The 21,448-nt window shown below is 37.1% G+C and overlaps 1 protein-coding gene across 6 annotated transcripts in view; it reads right to left on the reverse strand.

The window, feature by feature from the left end:
• SS18 (synovial sarcoma translocation, chromosome 18) overlaps positions 1–16,859 on the reverse strand; it is a 76,033-nt gene extending 59,174 nt beyond the window's left edge. For 2 of the 6 annotated variants that reach the window (XM_011939280.1, XM_011939278.1), the window contains exons 1-3: positions 16,149–16,550; positions 13,146–13,222; positions 3,504–3,588 (exon numbers count right to left, since the gene is read on the reverse strand). In XM_011939280.1, the coding sequence (XP_011794670.1) occupies positions 3,504–3,588; positions 13,146–13,222; positions 16,149–16,217 (231 nt within the window). In that variant the 5' untranslated portion in view covers positions 16,218–16,550. Of the gene's footprint in view, positions 1–3,503; positions 3,589–5,988; positions 6,108–7,962; positions 8,129–13,145; positions 13,223–16,148; positions 16,551–16,736 lie in introns of those variants that run through there. The other 4 variants (XM_011939283.1, XM_011939284.1, XM_011939279.1 and 1 more) reach the window with 4 other exon arrangements.
• Positions 16,860–21,448: the final 4,589 nt, after the last annotated feature.

The raw sequence follows: 21,448 nt of genomic DNA on the forward strand, positions 1-21,448 counted from the left end.
ATTTTTAACAAACTAATTTTTTAAATTTGTTTTAATTTCACAACTGAGAAAAATTTATATTTATATTAACAATATAACTCATATCAAGCTCTTTTAAGTCCTCAATGATTTTTAAGACAGTAACAGGGTTCTGAGACCAAAAGGTTTGAAAAATGCTGCAACAGAGCACAATCAAAACCAAAAGTTGATTCTTTGAAAAGACTTAAAAAATCCATAATAAACACCTGGCAAGAGCAATCAAAAAATATTTTAAAGAAGAAGTCACAAAGAATGACATTAAAAAGAAAATTATCACTACAGATAGTGTTGACATTATGAAAATAGGATTGTTTCAAGAGCTTTTACTTTATTTTCATGCTAATTAATGTTCAAATTTATTAAAATGCTAAAAACCACAACTTACCAAAATAGGAAATTTATAAAATATAGAAATTGTCATATAACAATTAAATAAATAAGTAAATAAAAACTTCCTTGCAAAGAAAATTTCAGATTCAGATGGCTTTTCTAAAGAATTATACCAATCATTTAACAAAGAAATAAATATTATGTACATTCTTCCGGATAAGAAAAAGTAGAAAATTCTCCAGCTCCTTTTATAAAGCTAGCATAGCCTCAAAATAAAAACCAGATGAAGGCATTATAAGAAAGGAAAATTACAGGTCAATTACACTCATGAACAAAAAGATGCAAAAATCCTAACCAAAATTTCCACAAACTGAATATATACCAATTTCTTTAAAAACACCATGACCAAGTGGGTCATCAACAAGTAGGTTAATTACAAGAATGCAAGACTGACTGAGCATTAAAAGTATATCAGTGTATTTTACCACATTAACAGATTAAAGAAGAAAAATCTTATGATCATCTCATTCAATGCAATAAAAGTACTTGATAAAATTTAACGTCCATTTAAGATATAAATTTTTACTTTGCACACTAGAAACAGAAAGGAGCTTCCTTAATCTGACGAAAGTTATCTACAAAACACTACAGCAAATATCATACTTAATGGTCAAACAGTGAAAGCTTTCCCTTTGAGATCAGGAACAAGATAAGGATGTCCTCTATCACCACTTCTATTCAGGAATGTACTGGAGGTCCTAGCCAGAGAAGTAAGGCAAGAAAAAGAAATAAAAGGTGTAAGGATTGACAAGAAAGAAACAAAACTGATTATTCACAAATGATATGATCGTGAATACAGAAAACTGAAAGCATCTACAGAAAAACATAGAAGAGTTGAACAAGAATGTGAGATTCAAATCAATTGCATTTCCATGTGAACAGCAAATGCAGTTAGAAAATAAAACTTAAAAAACAAACACGCGATTTAAAGTGGCCTCAAAAAATATAAAGTATTAAATATCTAGCAATAAGCCCAATGAGAGAGGTGCAAATCATCTATGGGGAAAAATCATAAAACTTCATTGACAGACATTAAAGGACTAAATAAATGAAAATATATGCAGTGCTCACGATCTGGAAGACTCAATTTTGTAAAGATACCAAGTCTTCCCAAATTGATTTACAGTTAAGGTAATCTGAATGACAATCCCTACAGGATTACGTGTATGTGTATATAACTTGATATACTGATGTTTAAGTGTATACTGAAATGCAAAGAACCAACAGCCAAGATATTCTTGGAAAAAAAAAAAAGAATAAGAACTTCTTGAATATATATTAAGTATGAGGAGAGTGGAATTCATACAAACAGACCAAGGAAACGATATAAACAGATCAGACACAGACCCACATATATATGGACACCTGATACAACATATATTGCATGACAAAAAAATATATTGTGCTTCGTTTTTCCAAGAAATAATGATGGGACAAAAAACTATCCACATTGAAACAAATGAAACTGAACTTATTCCTTACATCATTCACGAAAATAAATTCTACCTAGCTGGTAATCAAGTTCATGACAACTGCCACATGAGGAAGTATTTCAAGTTCAAAACAAAATGTACTGATTAAAATATCCCCTAGAGGGATGTATCTTAGGGACAGGCATTTTGCTGTTAGTGGTAATTTTGGTATCATTACGTTGTTCGATGTTTATACAAAGTAGTATAAAGCAAATCACAAAAACAAAGCAGCTATGAAATACTTGAGTTATGTCAGAGGGACACAGGAGCCAAATGAAGAGGTTTCCATTGATCAGAGAAACAAAATTTCAACATAACAAAGAATGACTGCAAAGGATTTAAACATTAAAAATCCAAAAATGTATTAAGGTCAGATAATAAAAACAAAAATATTAAAATGGTAACCTACACAGGTTGCTAGAGACCAACTCATTCTGAAAATTGATAAAGGGAAAGAATCTAGTGTTTATCATGCATGACTTTCCTATGGGGACTCTCTAGTTTCAGGATAACCAAATATTTAATGAAAGGAAGTTTCTCTCTTTAAAATAATTACAGCTAATAAATGTAGGAGGGATTATAAAATTAGAAATTCACCATTCTGCGATCCCAAAGTGAAATACAGGTTTTGGTCCACAAGCATTAATGACTATTAAAACTATTAGGTGATAGGTAGACAGGGAACTTTATAATGGATTGATCAGGCTGGTATCAAGTATACCCACTGATCAATCATAACATTACTAAAAATGGAACGACCAAATATGTTCTTCCTGATCTGATATTATGGGAAATACAAAGCACCACCAACAAAATACTCTTATGAAAAATCTAAACCTCACTAATTAAGTTTCTCTAATTACTAGTTTACATGAAATAAGAGAAACAAAGGAACACGTTAAAGGACCATGAGAATACAATTAGCCAAACCCAGAATGTTAAAAATTCTACACAACCTATAACCTAGTTCCTTTAACAAATAAATGAAGATTTAAAAAGATAAAATGATACAGATTAAAAGAGACTAAGACACATATCAACCAATGCACTAAGTGTACCTTGTTTGAATTCTGAGGCAAACAACTATTTAAAAATTTAGAGTTTTCTTAATCGCTTCTCGGCCTTTTGGCTAAGATCAAGTGTAAAACATTTAGGTTTGTTTTAGGCAACGGATAAAAATTGAAAACAGATTGAACATAGTAAGACAGAAAGAAATTATGGTTAACTTAGTTGGGTAAGAGAATAGTCCTGTCTGCTAGAGATGCATATGGAAATACAGTATTTACTGGTCAAACTGTAAGATGTCTGGGACTTGCTGTGAAATACTTCAGATTTACTAACAAATTACTTGTGCATTTAAAAATTAAAATAAATAGGTAGGTAGGTAGGTGGACAGGTAAATGAATAACTTTCTCAGGCACAGAATCAATTTTAGTTGAATTCAAATTAAATATATAACAATAAAGCAAAATAATAAAGCTTTTAGATAACACAGAATACTTTCATATTCTCAGAGTAAAGCAGGATTTACTAAACAAAACTTAAAAATCATTCAACAAAAATATGCCATACCATAAGTAACTATAAAGATTGTCTACTTCACATGATTTTAAAGGTACTTACTGCTGGTAAAAGAGACTGCATATTTTGATTAGAATCTGCTATTGTAGCAAGGTACACCAAGTTTGTGTGCAACATCTGCTGATACCTATTAAAACAAAACAAATATCAATATTAAAAAATAATTTTCTTCCTATCTGCCTAAGTACAAACAGCATTGTAATCATTTCTAAAGTTTCATTAAAAATTTGTTATCTGAACATCAATAGCACTTTAATTTTTCCTATGCTGCACAAGTTCCAAATAATATTTAAATATAATGAGCTCACAGATCTTACCATGTATGCTAAATAGTATTATAATTATTTTATATGCATATATATCTTAATTCACAAACCAATACTATGAAGTAGGAGCTCTTTTCTCCATTTTACAGAAGAGAAACTAATGTTCAGAGAGGTTGATAACTTGTACATGATTGCATAGCTAGTAGATGGAATAACTGACATATGTAATAGGTCCATAGTAGTACATTTATTTTTTTTATTTTTATTTTTTTAAAGAACTAAATAAAGGAATCCAGTGAAATGTGCTTCTCCCAGCCGGGCACGGTGGCTCACACCTGTAATCCCAGTCCTTTGGAAGCCTGAGGTGGGCAGATCACTTGAGGTCAGGAGTTTGAGGTTGCAGTAACCCAGCTGCACTTTCCCTCAGTCTTTCTAATTGGCTGTCACTGTGGGGGCTTGGAGTAAAAGATCTGTGAAGAAGGCACGGCTGTAGGTTTGCTTTCCTGAAGACCAGTGAGCCTCACCACCGGCCAGGGGAGCTCTGTAAAGGCCTGCATAAAATGTTTTCCTGGCTCACGCCTGTAACCCCAGTACTTTCAGAGGCCGAGGCGGGCAGATCACCTGAGGTCAGGAGTTCAAGACCAGCCTGGCCAACATGGTGAAACCTCATCTCTACTAAAAATACAAAAATTAGCTGGGCGTGGTGGCACACGCCTGTAATCCCAGCTACTCAGGAGGCTGAGGCAGGAGAATTGCCTGAACCCAGGAGGCAGAGGTTACAGTGAGCCGAGATCGTGGCACTGCGCTCCAGCCTGGGCAACAGAGTGAGACTCCATCTCAAAAAGAAAAAAAAAGAAATATGCTTATCCCTTTCCTTCGGCCATTTTCATTTTGCTAAAAACCTCAAACCCAAGTACAGTCAATATGTTCTGCCAAAATGTAGGAAAGGGGGTGGGAACCACACATTTTTTTTCCTTTTCACTACTTTAGCAGTGACCAATAATTTATGCCCGCTGTGTTTGTACTACCCATCTATCAGGACTCAGCATATAAAGAAGGCAATGAATAGGCAATCTCCAACTACAGAAAAAAAGAGATACGCTAAAACAGGATGGAGGAAATGTTACAACACCAACAATACTCAATATTAACTTTAAGAAAATAAAACAAATTCTCATTATCAGCATTATATGGTTAAACATGCTTATTGTAATCTTACCTATGAATTAGTTTAGCTAAGCTTCTCTTCACAATTTTAAAAAATTAACTGACAAAACCGTATTAAAATTAGCAGTGATTCAATCACTAGTGTTTTGTCTCAGTGCAGGCATACGAGCCCCATGAGCACAAACTTAGAACCTACATCAAATTGTTAGGCTTTCTTAAAATTTCATTTACTAAAAATGCTAAATACAACTTAAAACAATAAAAATAAGTTTATTCAGCTAAAGGGCTCTAATTCAGATTCCAAATTAATTCATTTTCTAAAACAGACACCATAAAAGGAATCCTAGTTTTTCTTTCGTTCGTTTTCGGTTTTTTTCATTTGTCTGTTTTTTTGAGACAAGGTCTCACTCTATCACCCAGGCTGAAGTGTGCAGTGGTGCAATCATGGCTCACTGCAGCCTTGACCTCCTGGGCTCAAGCAATCCTCCCACCTCAGCCTCCCAAGTAGCTGGGCCCACAGGCGCATGCCACCACACACAGCTAAATTTTGTATTTTAAATAGACGGGGTTTTACCATGTTGCTCAGGCTGCTCTCAAACTCCTGAGTTCAGGCAATCGGCCAGCCTCAGACTCTCAAACTACTGGGGTTACAGGCATGAGCCACTGTACCTAGCCAAATCATAGCATATTCTTTGCTACTTACTTTTTTCCTGCTACAAACAACAGGTTTCACAGTTTTTTTTTTTTAAGAAAGGAAATAACATTGTTTCTTGCTGACCTTAAAATAATGCTTTCACAAACAAGGCCATGCTTGTAACGCTTTGCCTCACATGGACGCTATGTTGTCCAATCAGACATGATACATCTCTGATAGCTAACTTTACATAAAATGGACAAAGAAATAATTATATTGTACTGAATTATACATAATGGTTAACTGTGTTGTTGAAATTCTTCAACAGCACTAACAGGGACCACTAGCGGGAACTATTTCATTATTCCGTAGAGATCTAGAAAGGAACTTAAAACATAGTGTTCCATATCTTGCCATTTTTTAAAAAACCAACCAGCTATTTTTAATTAGAACATATAACCTGTTTCAGTCTAGTCCTTCAAGTTTTCCTTTGCTTGAGTATTAGTATAGTTGCAAGATATGAGATTTGCTGAGGACCACTAACCAAACCATACTAACAGACGTGGTTTATTCATGACCCTTTAAGAAAAAATTGTAGTATCATGTTGATTAGTACTTGACAAAGCCAGTGTGAAACTACTATTAAATCTAATCTGCCACACTCTTAAGGTCTCATATGTAAAATAATGGAGTTAAAGCAGGACTCTGAAGTTGCTTGCAGTTTTAAAATCTATAAACCCAGCATCTTTTATGAAGTAGTTTCATTTTAATACATTTGCCCAACCTTCTCTCAACCATCAAATCTTTTCAATTTTTAATTGTGAAATAATTTTAAACTTACAGAAAAGTTTCAATAGTAAAAAGTCTCGTATATTTTTTCTTCCAGATTCTCTAAATTGTTAGCATTTTACCACATTTTTCCTATCATCTCTAAATACACACAGCAACACACACACACATACACATGCACTCACTTTTTTCCAAAATCATTTGTGAGTCAGTGATACCCCATTACTCCTAATACTTCAGTACTGGCTTCCTCAAAACAAGGCTATTCCCTTATATAACAGGACAACCATCATGTGGAAATTAACATTGATATATTATCACTATTTAATCCACAGAATTCATTCAAATTTCTCCAATTGTCCCAATATCTCCAAATCATTTTCCCTCGTATAAGGAGGTAGGTAAAAATGAAAATTTTCAGTTGGCCTTTTCTAACTTCAATATATTTATTTTCTGTAAAACTGCATTATTTTATAGCATTCATCAAATAAGCATATTCTTTTTTCTTCTTTTGAGACAGAATCTCACTATCAGCTAGGCTGGAGTGCAGTGGCACAATCTCGGCTCACTGTAATCTCTGCCTCCCGGGTTCAAGTGACTCTCCTGCCTCAGCCTTCCCAAGTAGTTGGGATTACAGGTATCCACCACCACGCCCAGCCAGTTTTTGTACTTTTAGTAGAGACGGGGTTTCACCATGTTGGCCAGGCTGGTCTTGAACTCCTGACCTCAGGTGATCTGCCCACCTCCGCCTCTCAAAGTGCTGGGATTACAGGCGTGAGTCACCACACTCAGCCCAATTAAGCATATTCTAAGATGACTGAAGTTTCAAAGATGAACATTAACAAAAAAGTAGTAAATATTCGTATTATTTTATAAGTTTGTATACAGGTCACCTAAAAAGCAATCAGCAAATACTCCAGGAGAATCTGGACTCAGCTAACAGTACTGAAATACTAAAAATGATATTAAATATATTTTCCTCAGAAACTTTGGATATTTTTCTTCTATACATAGTTACGTTTCTCACTGAAACAGTTTACTTTCTTAATGTTTTATTCCTAAAACAGTATATGTTGTGCTGGGCACAGTGGCTTATACCTGTAATCTCAGCACTTTGGGAGGCTGAGGCAGGATCACTTAAGCCCAGTAATTCAAGACAAGCTTGGGCAACAAAGTGAGACCCTACCTCTACAAAAAAGTGAAAAATTAGCTGGGCATGGTGGCATGCACCTGTAGTCCCAGCTACTTAGGATCACTTGAGAACAGGAGGTTGAGGCTACAGTGAGCCATTACCATACCACTTGCACTCCAGCTTGGGCGAAAGTGAGACCATGTCATGAAAAACAAAAAAATAAAATAAAATATTGTATGTTGATATGAGGAAAAAAAGGAGTATATAAGCTAAGGGCTGTTATAAAACATATTCAGTATTTTATTTTTGATGATGGTACTGTCCTAGTTAATATGACAAATATTCTCAAATACCCATGATTATTAACCTATTAAAAGAGACAGTTCACCTCCCAAAGAGGCCACTAAGAGTAACTCATCAATTACTTTGAATAAAGTAAAATGGACACTATATTTGTTGACATAATTACAAAATTAAGATGAAAGTAATTTCATTTTATAAAATAAACCTTACCTAGAAGCTATGAATATTTATTGGACAACAAGAATACACTGTATAGAAAAGTTATCTTCCAAACTACAGATTTAAACCTTAACTCTTTTAAATTACGATGAATGATGAACACTAATTTTTTTTGTTTTCTGAGATTTACGCAACTCCAGAATAGTTTGGACTCACCCTAAAATGCAAAAAATAAGAGCTGATTTAAGCAAACATAGGCTGATTTACAAAATGCTCAAATACCACAGTGAATCAGTAAAACATTCTCACATGCGTTACCAGAATTTAAAGGAAGAGGGTCCAGGCATATGGGCTCCACAAGCGATTCAGACCACTGACTCAAGAGTGTAATATTTGAATTTGTGTGTGTGTGCAGATAGCACTGATAAAGCAACATACACAAAGGTACTACCAGTGAAAAGTCTTTGGGTAGTAAGAATATGGTATTCATTCTCTTATTTTTACATATTTTTGTTTTCTAATTTGCACATACTGCTTTCATAAAATAGTTATTTTTAATTTAAAAAAAAAACAAAACAAAACATTGTTTCAGGCAAAGTTATCACATCTTAAGGAGTTGTTAAATTAAAACTGGAGTATCAATTCCCAGATGGCTGTCATGTAATGCTTCTCTTTATTTTCCTTTTGCTTCTCCTACAATGAGAAACAAGAACACCTGTTAAGGTCAAGAGGCGTTGTTTTTCTCGTTACTCACAAACCAATACTGACAACTTGAGAAAGAAAGAATATCTGAAGAACAAAAGAATGAAATTAAATCCACCAAAAAGGGCAGAATTTAAGATTCTCCCTAAGTCAATTTCAGCCCCATTTGCTTAAATTGTTCACCAAGTATATGTAAGAAAAAGGTCTAATCCAATATGTAGAGAATGAGGGAAATGATCATATATACACTTGAAAAAGTTGAAAATATAAAGAAAACAGTGTAAACTTTTGCTGACTCAGTTGGTTCTAGACCTAAACATACACTATCCGTGACATATACTACCCTTGGTTCTATGTGGAGTTCTTAAAAGCCAAAGGTAAAAATAATTTCAGTTATTCATCACTTAACAATGGGGACACATTCTGAGAAACGTGTTGTTAGGTGATTTCATCATTGTTGTGCAAACATCATCAAGAGTACTTACACAAACCCAGACGGTATAGTTTACTACACACAGAAGCTATATAGTATAGCTTACTGCTCCTAGGCTACAAACCTGCAAAGCCTTTTACTGTACTGAATACTGTGGGCTGCACTGTAGTGAATGGTAAGTATTTGTATATCTACAATTACCTGAATAGAAAAGGTGCAGTAGAAATATGGTATTATAATCTTAGGGGTATTATAGTAGAAATATGGTATTATAATCTTTCGGTCTGTTGTTGACCAAAATAGCTTAGGTTGTGAATGACTGTATTCTAATCAATGCCTCTAAGCTTTATCATTCCATGGTTGACTTGAGGAAGTGATCTCCTTATCACTGATGATTATCCACAGTTAAACCAAAGAAGTAGATTAAGCTAATTTTTTAAAGAACATTTTCAAATATATGGACAAGATTCATCTAAGTAATAATATATGTAATGGAAACAATCACATAAAATGCAAAACACACAAGAGATTAAACAGTAAGATCACCTAGCACTCAGATCTTAGTTTGTAAACATCATTCTCCAAAAACAGAACCAGGGCTTGGAGAAACGGGTGACTACCAACCTGCATAGGAAAAAAAATCAGGAAGAACCTAGAACATTTTGTGGTATTGGAAAATAAGAAAATGCTCAAAAAATAATGAAGACATATCAAGAAGCCAGCTTGAGGGGCTCCCATTGGCCAAATCTGGAAGAATTAAAGAAAATAAATAATAAAGTAAGAGATTATAACCTACAAAATACAGTAATAATGTTTAAGTCTATTTAGAGATAAATAAGTGAATGAAAGAATGAAGGAATAAAGGAATAGGAGGACAAATTTCTTCCTCACAGTAGGACTTAAGTAAAACTAGAAGGAATGATAGATTTAGTCATCAAGGGTAACCACCTAAAGTGATAACTATTATAGGCAAAAATCATGGGATTTTTAGTGGATGCTAAAATTAGTGTGTTGCAGTATGATGAGAAACAATGTAAGTATGCCTCAAGGTATTAGATATGTATGAATTACAAGAAATAGCAACTTTATAGTGAACGAACTACAAAGTTATGATACCACCTTAGTTAAGATACCACCTTAACTAAGTCATCGAAGTTATCGCCAATATTGGGACAAGCTACTAACATATGGCTACTGAGGGTGCACTGTGAATGACACAATATCACGTCAGTGGTACTCCTGCTAAAAGTGTACAGTGTGAATTTCATCATGGGTAACACCAGTCAAATCCTGAATGAGGGACATTCCACAAAACTACTGGTCTATACTATTCAATAATGTCAAAATCATGGACTATTTTAAAAAGACCCCCAGATTAAAGTATACTTAAGACATAAGACAACTAAATACACCACCAGATCCTGCACTGGACCCTGGACCAGAAAATATGCACTAATGGGACAACTGGCAAAATTCAAAAAAGCCCTAAATATTAGATAATAGTATTGCACTCTTGATTTTAACAATCATACTCTGGTAATTTAAGAATATGTGCTTGTGTTTAGGAAACACACACTGAGGTTATTAAAAGTAAGAGGGATTCATATCTGCAATTACTCTCAAATGTTTCTGGAAAACATTATGGAGGAGAAATGAGTAAAATAGCAAGTGGGCTATGTTATCGTTTAAAAACTTCAGCGCAACGCATACAGGAATTCTTTGTACTATCTCTGAAATATTTTTGTAAGTATGAAATTATTTTGAAACAAAAAGGCTTTTTGTTTTTTCTTGTTGTTAGTGTTAAGTAGAAACAGATCTCACTGTTGCCCAAGCTGTTCTCAAACTCATGTCGTCAAAGCAATCCTCCCACCTCAGCCTCCCAAAGTGCTGGGATTTCAGGCATGAACCATCGTGCCTGGCCAAAACAAAAAGTTCTTTAAGACACCACTTTTCAGCAACTGGATGTGCAAAAATATTTTAAAGATGTCTAATATTCACTGCTCACAGGGATAGCTGAAAGCTAGGACTCTAAAAACCTGGCTGGGAGAAAGCAAATCAATACAATCTTTTTGCTGGCTAATTTGGCAACTTAGTATGGTCTTTAACCTAGTAATTCCATTTCTAAAACTGTAACCTACGTAAATATTAAAAACAGTATCTATCAACGTGTATGCATAAATATGAACGCATATATGTAAATGCACAGAAAAATGTTTGGAAGGATACATACTAAAGCAACAGAAGCAGTTACCCTATGGAGCGGAAGGAGATAAGACAGTGGCATGTAAAAGGTGACATCTCCACAAACTCATACTTTATAATTTTTTTTTTACAATAACCATATATGACTTTTTAAAATTTAAAAATATTTTTAAACAAAGGGGAAAAAGTAATGGAAACCTGGAATTAAACAGTGGTTAAATCAAATGACAGCAAGAGACCAATACAATGTGAAAACCAAACAAAGCAAGGGCCAAGGTTGGTGGGAATTATCTGCCTAAGGATACACCAGTGAGGTCTCTAGGAAAGACAGATGCATCCCAAAACCAGGGTGAGAATAGTCAGCCCTCAGTATCCACAGATTCCACATCCATAGCTTAACCAACCATGCATTGAAAATATTCTGGAAAAAAAAAAAATGGATGGTTGTGTCTGTACTGAACATGCAGACTTTTTTCTTATTATTCCCTAAACGATACAGTATAACAACTATTTATGGAGTATTTACATTGTATTAGGTATTATGAGCAATCTAGAGGTTATTTAAAGTTTACAGGAGGACGTGAGTAGGTTATATGCAAATCCTACACCATTTTATACCAGGGACACGGGCATCTTGGACTTTGGTATCCATGGGGAGTCCTGGAATCAATTCACCATGGATACCAAGGATCAACTATATTCTACAGCTGTGTTGACCAATATAGCACCCACTAGACACAGTAACATATGGCTAATCCAAAATGAGATGTGTTATTAAAGCAAGATACACAATAGGTTTCCAAGACTTAGAACAACAACAAAAAAAATGTAAAATATCTCAATATTTTTATGCTAATTGTATATTGAAATGATACTATTTTGGAACTAATGGGTTAAATAAAATGTATTACTAATATTAATTTCACCTGCTTTTTACTTGTTTACTGTGTCTACTAGAAAATTTAAAATCACACATGTGGCTCGCCTTTGTATTTCTAATGGACAGCGCTATTCTAAATACTTTTGATAATATATTCAACTCATTCTACCACATCAGATTCTACTAGGGCATATTATTTACTTCAGATACATAGCTTTAAGGTAGAAAGTTTGGTCCTTATAAATGACAATCAATTCTCTATTTATTAGATATAAGCTTTGTTTTCTCCACCACATACATGGATGCAACTCAATATCCCACATAAACGAAGATCTAACTTTTCCACAGATCAGACTACACATATATTTGAAGTCATTATTGTATCATGCAGGGTAACAAGCATAAGAAACGAAGTGATACCCAATCTCCTCCCAAAGAAAGATTTATTTTATAAATTAACAAGTCACACAAAAGCTTGTACACAAATGTTCATAGCAGTATTATTCATAATTAGTCAAAAGTACAAACAACACAAAAGGCTATCACCGATGGATAAATAAAATGTGGTACAGCTGCATAATGGAAAAAAATACTTGCCAATAAAAAGGAATGAGGTACTGAAACATGGTTCAACATGAATGAACCTCAGAAGTATTACACTAAGTGAAAAATGTCAGTCAAAACTGATCACATAGTATATCAATCCATTTACATGAAATGTCACAACTGGCAAATTCACACAGAGTAGATTAGCGGTTGTCAGGGGGTGAGGGGCGGGGGGTAGTGACTGCCAAAGGATAACCAGTTTCTTTTGGGGATGTTAAAAATGCTGTAAAACCGACTGATGTAATACCAGCAAAACTCTATGAATATACTAGAAAACACTGAATTGTACACTTTAAAATAGGTGAATTGTATGGTATGTGAATTATTTCTCAACAAAGCTGTTAGTAAAAACTAAAAAATTAACCAATACAAAAAACTGAATTAAAAAAAAAAGTTTCTTATCAATCTTACTGAGAACACTCTGAGGTCTTTCCTTTATTCTGAGAGTCCATTATACACTGAATAAGATGGTTATTGTCATCCAACATCTGAAACAGAATTAGAAAAGGTTTAGCATAAAACTAGTGCATCAAGTAAAATAAAAAACTAGAAAATTCAGAGAGGGAGGGCATTAGTAAATACTGCTTGTACAAGAACTCTAAAGAGTATCCCTTAACAAAACACTGTCCTTCCCCAACAATCATTACATATCATAACCATTAAGCAAACATGGAAACATAAAAAAACAAAATTTCCTTAAAATGATTTTCTGTTAACGTCGCTACCCGCTGTTACAAAGTATTTTAAAATTCATTTTAATAATAAATATGATTTAAAGCAAGATTAGTGAATCAGCAGCTCTCTTGCATAAAATTTCATTACGTACTGTTTAAATCTCTTGTAAAAATATGCCATGCACAGTTCATATGGACAATCTTTTCAATAACTGAGTTTTTTTCCCTTCAGATTTCTAGAAATGTTGCATCTATACAGAAATTGAATCCTCTTGGGTCTTTTTAATATATACGATAGCTCACCACAAAAAAATCCTAATTTTACACCTTTGGAATGATACCGTGTTTAATCAATAAAGTTTTAACATTCCAATTATTCTCCCTCTGAATAAACAAGCCCAGAAGGGAAAATCTGAATTCTTTTATATCAAACATTTAATTACCTCTGCTATCTGTAACAGAAGCTTTAGCCAATTAAGACTAAAGTTAAGAGTCCGAGTTGGCTTTTCATCATTCTAATGGTTTGGATTAGTAAAGAAAAATTCTGTACTTCTCCAGAATGAAATAAATACATGAAAACTTCAGCCCACGAGTCATGATGAGGTAGCTGGCTAGTTTCCAAGTTTTATAACAGCATGGTTTTGTGATTCTCCAATTATGAGATAATAATTAAACATAGTAATTTCTATGCATGTATAATGTTTGTTACAGACTTTATGAGTTTACTTCATAATTACGCTGTCTCAAAAGTTTAAGAGAAAAAAAAACCGATTTATCATTCTATCATCTTTTAACAATTCAAAGCAATCTTGGCTTTCAGGGTTAAATAATTCATCTAAGTAAAGTGGAGCTGAAGAAAGAGTACTGATTGTAGCAATTAAAAGGCCAGTTAGTTTCAGTGCCAGTTTTGCCATTTTGAGCAAGTCACTTAAGTTTTCAGGGGCTGATTCAGCTCCAAGATCAAGGGACTCAGGACATGCTCCTCCAGAACCTTACCCATCCTACCAGGATTCAAAAGTATTAGCACAATACCATAATCACTCTATCTCAATAAAAGGAACATCCATTTAACATTAACTGTCACTTCTTTCTGCACGTGAATCACAATCTTCACTTACTGGGGGAAAAAACCACTAACATGACCTGCTAATAAATGCAGTTATTTCTTAGAATCATTGTATGACCAAAAAAAGTCTTTAAAATGCACGAATCAAATCCTCAACCTAATGATTTCACAACTCATCTCCACTATATTCCTCAGACTATTGAACGTCACCATTGAAATATGTGTCTCACATCTAGTATCAATCTCTCCCATTGCAGAATAAGGCACTTAATTTGGAGCCCATGTTTCTGTTCAGCTGAGAACGGAAAATAATTGATCAGCATACTTGGAATTAATCATTATCCATGATAAATATCTTAAGACGTATGTAAGAGAAACTATAGAAAAAAAGAAAAACTCTGGGCTTTCCATGTGTACAAAAATAAAAAAGGTGAACCCTCCAGAAACGCAGTTTTGCGTGACTGTGTACTTGGAGCTGTTTGCCAGGCTGTAGACTTAACTCAGAGTACTATATGAAAGCATTGCATTTCCAGGCACTGCCAAGCCCGTTTGTTCATAAAATAAAGCAACAGTTGGGCAAATGTCAAAAGCCACACTACGAAGAACCTGACAGTAAACAGACACCGATTAGCATAATCTATGTGGTCTGAGTGGTACTAAAACTTGACCTTTTTTTCTATTTTGATCTTTGCTACACGGCATAAAACAAAACAAAAATATTTAAGGTAAACTGCTAAATATAGCAGCAACTTTTGAAAGTCTAGGTCAGTAAAATTTAGAATGCTGCCTTGCTAGTAGGCAACAAGGGGTAGAGGACAATAAAGAACCTTTGTGTTCCGACAGGCAGTAACACAGCAGCGACTGCAGCAGCACTATCCTTTAAAAAGGAGGCAGCTCCCTGTGTATTTATCACGACTTACATTAACTGGTCACGACAGTCGTCTCTACCACTCGACTGTAAGCTCCAGGAAGGCAGGGACCATGACTCATCACAGTCGCCTCAGCGCCTAAAATAGGCGCTCAATAAATATTTGCTGCAGAAGTAAACGAATAGGCGGCGACGCAAAAGGGAAGAAGAGGCTCTGGGGATAACCTCAGAGTCCATGGGGACCTTCCTTGCCCGCTCCTCAGACTCGACTAAGGTTCCCTCCAGCGTTCCCCAAGTTCTCCTGAGAGCTCCCAAACTTGGCTGAGTTTGCAGGGCAGCGACCTGCGCTCCGACTTCCCTCCGCCAGCAGCGACCCGCGCTAGGGTCCGCACGAAGCAGCCGCGGCGCGCGGGGCGGGGCGACGCCAAAGTAACTCCTGAGCAACGCGCGGGGCCCGGCCCGACACACGCCCTTCCCAGCGCGGCCGCCGCCGGGCGCACGCGCCCCACCGCCCGAACGCCGCCCCATCCCTAGAGAAATCAGGCGGCGGCTGTTTGGGCTTTTGTGTCTGTAGAAAAGCGCGTAAACGCGCGAAAGACTCCGAGAAAAACCGGTTCACCCTCTTCCGCCACCAACTCAGGCACAGCCCGCAGCCCCGGTTCCCACACACGGCTGCTTCCCAGCAGGCCCGCCTCCGCCTCCGCCCCTGGCCCGGCCCGGTCGACTCAGGGCCCGGCCCTTTCCCCGGTGTCTGTCTCTCCCAGAGGCGGGAAGGGCCTGGCATCCCCAACCCTGCGCGGTTTCACCTTCTGAATCGCAGCGGGAGTGATCTCCCCCTTGCCTCGCTGCCTCGGGGCTGCGAAAGCCACAGACATGTTGCCGCCGTCACCACTATCGGCAAGTCCGGGGCGCTCCGGGTGAACGGCAAACTGGGGTAGAGACGCCGGCCTCTCGGGCTGAACCACCTCGGGAATGCGGGGAGGGGGGATGCTCCGGGGCCAAGCAGACGGGCGGCGGGGCAGGCCTGAAGGAGGCACTCTGGCCCAGGGACGTCTCGTTTCTGCGCGCTCTGGGGGACCCCCAGCCCCGGCCGAACTTTCTTGCCCGTCCTCGCATCCCCCGACCTCTCCTTGTGGGCACCCCCTGGCCTTTTGCGCTAATGGTAGAGTCGCGCCCTAGTCCTCCCTCCGCTTCAGCGATTCAGGAAATGGTCCCGCCGCCGCGGGAGAGGGAGAGGCTGGGGCAGCCCCTGTCACAGGAAATGCGAGCGGCTCGAGCCGGCCCGCCCCCTTCGCGCGGTTGCAATTTGCCTCCCCCGCGGCGCTCTGAAGCGTCTCCCCGACTGCCTTGCGGAGCGTGCCCTAGACCTAGTTTCCAACTTCATCCTTACTTACGCCTCCTGGCAAGAAGTCGCTGCCCCGAGATGTCCGGGCAGCCCGGAGAGGGGAAGAAGGTCAGGACTCGGGAGTTCGTGCAAATCCGTGGAGCATCTGCGGAGATAGGACAGAGGTGGAAGGACAAGGTGAACGCGGATTCGCTGGTTTAAATGGCTCGGCTACGCCCCAAATGCGCACCTCCGAGTCCACAGTCTCGCACGCACGCACAAAGTCGTGCATAACAATTGGAAAGTAACCCTGACCCGAAACCGGGACACCAAGGTTGTGTCCAGTGCTCGGGGGCAATCGGCCAACTTGGCTGGAGCGGACAGAGAAGAGCTCGCCTCTTGGGACAAACCCTTAGCAGGAAAGTGGGTCGATGTCGTCTGACTTGGCTCTTTGGAATTAAGTTGTGAAACAGGGCATCCTCACTCTCTGTTTTTTAAGAGTACTTAGTGCCTCGTAAATTAGGCCCAAGCTGCCAGGCTTCAAGTCAGTGTAAGGGAAAAAGGCAAAAATTTCAAATTATGGAAGGAACACGGACAAATGTGGGTTTTGTGTTGCCGTGGGGTTTTAAAGTATTCTGTAAATTTAGACTTCCATATAACACAAAAGGAAAGTTTATATAAAGTGTTACACAACGTTAATGAATAATAAAAAATAAATATTTCCATTTTTCATATAAATTGGAAAAATAAAGAAAAAATACATTATTTTAAAAATGTAATCACTTGAGGCCAGGAGTTTGAGACCAGCCTGGGCAACAAAGTGAGACCCCTGGCTCTACAAAAATTTTAAAAATTGGCTGGGTGTGGTGGTGTGCACCTGTAGTTCCACCTACTCGGAAGGCTGAGGTGAGAGGATCACTTGAGCCCGGGGGTGGAAACTGCAGTAAGCCATGACTGCCCCACCGTACTCCACCCTGGGTGACACAGCAAGACAGTGTCTCAAAAAAAAAAAAAAGTATCAAATAAATGCTTTTCACAAAAATGTCGAGAGTTTCATTGATTAAATCTGGATGCATTGTTTGTTAGACTTTATACTGGAAACCTAGGGTACAATTGTGAAAAAGCTGGACATGGAACCTCTTCTCAAGGAGCTTATACACTAATGGGACTAACAGACCAGAAACAAACAAATATGTATATATGTAAAGTCCCAAGAAAAAATAGCCAAAAAAAAAGGGGGTGGGGAACTAACAGAATGACAGGGACACTTACATGAGTTAGTGTGAAAAGTCTTCCCCATTATATTTAAACTGAGACCTAAAGGATGAAGACTCAAGCTGTTCTAAGAATAAAGGGAAGAAAGTTTATACTCCTACTGATAGCGATTATTCTTAAAAATTTAATTGTTGTCTTTCACTATTCTAAGCCTTGAAGAAAACACTCTGGTATAGCTGGACTTAAGGTAACCACACCAAATCGGAAAACTTCTGTCGAATTTGGAAACCAACACTTGTCTACCACTATCACTGTGCACTCAACACCTGGCATGCAGAGTCATGTCTCATGCTTTACACAAAAGTACCTTAGTACTTAGTAGCTAAGAACAATATTTCAGTAGGAAACATGAATCGTAAATAGTCCTACTGCTCCAGTTCTGTGCATTTGGCAGATAGCACTGAAACTTCAAAGGGCAACAAGAACCAATAGGAACACTTGTCTAATTTCTATATCCCAGCAAAAAATAAATAGTCCAAGGGGGCTTCTATTCCAGGGAGGCACCCGGAGATAGGTACCTTCTTTGTTTAAATTACAGCTTCCCCAAGGTTAGAAAGGTAAATCCACTGAAAACAGGTTACAGGTTGCCCTGAGGTGTTTATTTCTTCAGAGTAGCAGGGTAGGGCCTAGAGCACCCACAGCCTCCAGGTATGGATAACCACAGTCTTTTCTGTGACACCATGTATGCTGTAAAAATACCATTATTTCTATGTCTGATCACATGAAATCGGTTGAAAAGCATTGTTCTGTAAGTCCAGCCAGAAAAGAGAACTACTTCACCCTCAAGCTTCCTTGCTAAAACCCAATCAGTCCAATCAGCCTGACCTGGAAAAACAGAAAATTCGGAAAGAGGAAAGATTGAGACTGAAGCCTGAAAGATCTTTCTTAAAATTCAGGGGACTTTGTAATTTAAGAGTCCTGAGCTAGGGAATACTTAGGGGAACATAGTAAGTCCCATCTCACCTGACCATTAGTTTTGAGAGGAATCCCACGGTAGACTGAATGGCAGCAGAGTTGGTAGAAGGAGGAGAATAAACAGTCCCTAGCATTTAGTTAAGGAAGTAAAGGAGAATAAATAAGGGAAGTTGGCCTAAAACTGGGAAAGTCCTCTAAGGACTTAAAGGTAAGTCCTTTAAGGCAATCATCTCCCCAACCAAAAAAGTCAGTCCCACTATTTAAACTGCTCTTCAATGAGAGATATCCAAAGAAGGAATTCAAGTCACATAACCAAGAGGTAGAAGGAGTTTGGAATAACCCTAAATTGAAGAACATATACAGTGGATCAGAATAAGAAAAATAATCTGTGTGAACAGTTAATTCTTGATTACTCACACTAATGAAGTAGGCAGATTTAACCAAAAAAAAGATTAAAAAAAATTGTCCATGTTTGATTTTTATGTTTCAATTTTTAAACTGTTTTATGTAAATCTGTACTCCTTAAAATACACCCCCAATACACACACACACACACACACACACACACACACACACACACACACACATATATATTTGAAGCAGGGTCTCACTCTGTCACCCAGGCTAGAGTGTAGCACAATTTCAGTTCATTGCAGCCTCGACTTCCCAGGCTGAAACGATCCTCTCACCTCAGCCTCCCAAGTACCTGGGACTACAAGCATGCACCACCATGCCTGGGTAATTTTTGTATTTTTTGATAGAGACAGGGTTTCACCATTTTTCTCAGGCTGTTATCGAACTCCTTTACTCCTGGTCTCGATCCACCCTCCTCGGCCTCCCAAAGTGCTAGGAGAACAGACATGAGCTACCACACCTGACCGTGTATTCCTTAAATATATTTTTATGAACTGACAAAGTGAAGTGCTCCTGTAATATGTTCAATATTTAGTGAAACTATATAACCATGGCATTAAAAATTATCTTAATCCACAAAAAATATGTATGAATAGATAACTAAAATAATTTTGCTTTCATACAAGCATTTCTTTAATATGTATGTTTTAGAATTAATAGAGTATCTGTACTACCAAATGTGCTGGTATTTTAAGCCCCTGAGCTGTCATAAATTTTTAGAATACATTGGGAAGGCATAGACCAAGCCTGTCTGCTCATAATTGGGCTCAGAGCAAAACCCCTCAGGTAATATCTTTCAAAATATTTCTGTTCACAGTCCCTGTGGCATTTGATGAGTCAATTTGAGTTGTGGCTCCCACAGATTTCAAGACCGTAAAGAAAGAAGCATACATCTATATATTTATTTAATCATTATTCAGGCAAGAACAAATCACCCTTCCCAATTCTCTGTAAAGGACTTTTATTTTTGATATTATGGAAGATTTCATTCAAAGTAGACTATAACAAAGCCTATCGGAGGCATTTTCATCTCTTCTTATAGTATCAAATATAGAATGAATTAAGTATGAACTGAATCAATTATATTTTTTGGTTCAGTGATATAGAAAAGCATTGCTTTAAAATAAAAAAAAAAAAGTAATTCCTATGGAAAGCTTTCACTCTTTGTGAAAGATGCATAGGTTTGGAGTTCCCAATTCTTCTACCCATGGCATAATACTGGACAGGTCACTTCTGTATCTCATTGGACTTCCTGAAAAACAGCTGCCATATCTAAAAAGCTATTACAAATAATGTTTATTTATTTAGCATTTATTATGCACTAGCCTCTGTGCCTTACATTAGATCCTTTAATTAAGTGATTACCTTCCATTAGATCTTTTAATTAAGTCTCAATTTTAACATATAAAATGTGTACAAATAAATGGGATATTGTAAATTACTAAACAAGGACAAGATTTGTAATGTAATAATACAATAAGGAAAAATGGACATTTTAGGACTATAATCCAAAGTACTTGATAGGGCAGTCTACCCTTGGAAAATCTGCTGACCTTAAATATCAAATGTTCTTTTTACACATTTAGCATGTTCTGTGCCCTTGTGCATGATATGCAGTTATTCTGCACTTAGTAAAACAATGTTACTGTTCTTGAACTATTTCACAATTTATAGAGAGGATTATATTATCTGTTAACTAATTTCGCTATGAATGGGTGTAGTAGGCAGAATAATTTCATCACCTTAAAAATGACGACCTCCAAATCCAGAACCTGTGATTATGTTAGGTTCCATGACAAAGTGGAATTAAGGTTTTAGATAGAATTAAGGTGGTTAATCAACTGACTTTGAGATACTGTGATTAATGTGGATTATCCAAGTGAGCCCAATGAAATCACAAGTGTCCTTAAATGGGAATCTGTGAGGCTGAAGAATCAGAATTAGAGAGAGGGCATCTTGAGAGAAAGATTCGATCGGCCCTTCCTGGCTTTGCTGACATCGTGATTTTAGCCCAGTGAGGCCTATTTCAGACATGTGACTTCCAAAACTATGAGATTAATAAATATGTGTTGTTTTAAACCACTGAATTTGTCGTAATTTGTTAGATGAGCAATAGGAAGCCGATACAACATTGTTCTCCAGTATATCCTTTATGTTTGAATTAGACATTATGCAGTA

The sequence above is a fragment of the Colobus angolensis genome, unplaced genomic scaffold, assembly GCF_000951035.1.
Source record: "Colobus angolensis palliatus isolate OR3802 unplaced genomic scaffold, Cang.pa_1.0 Scaffold18, whole genome shotgun sequence".
In the NCBI taxonomy this organism is placed as follows: domain Eukaryota; kingdom Metazoa; phylum Chordata; class Mammalia; order Primates; family Cercopithecidae; genus Colobus; species Colobus angolensis.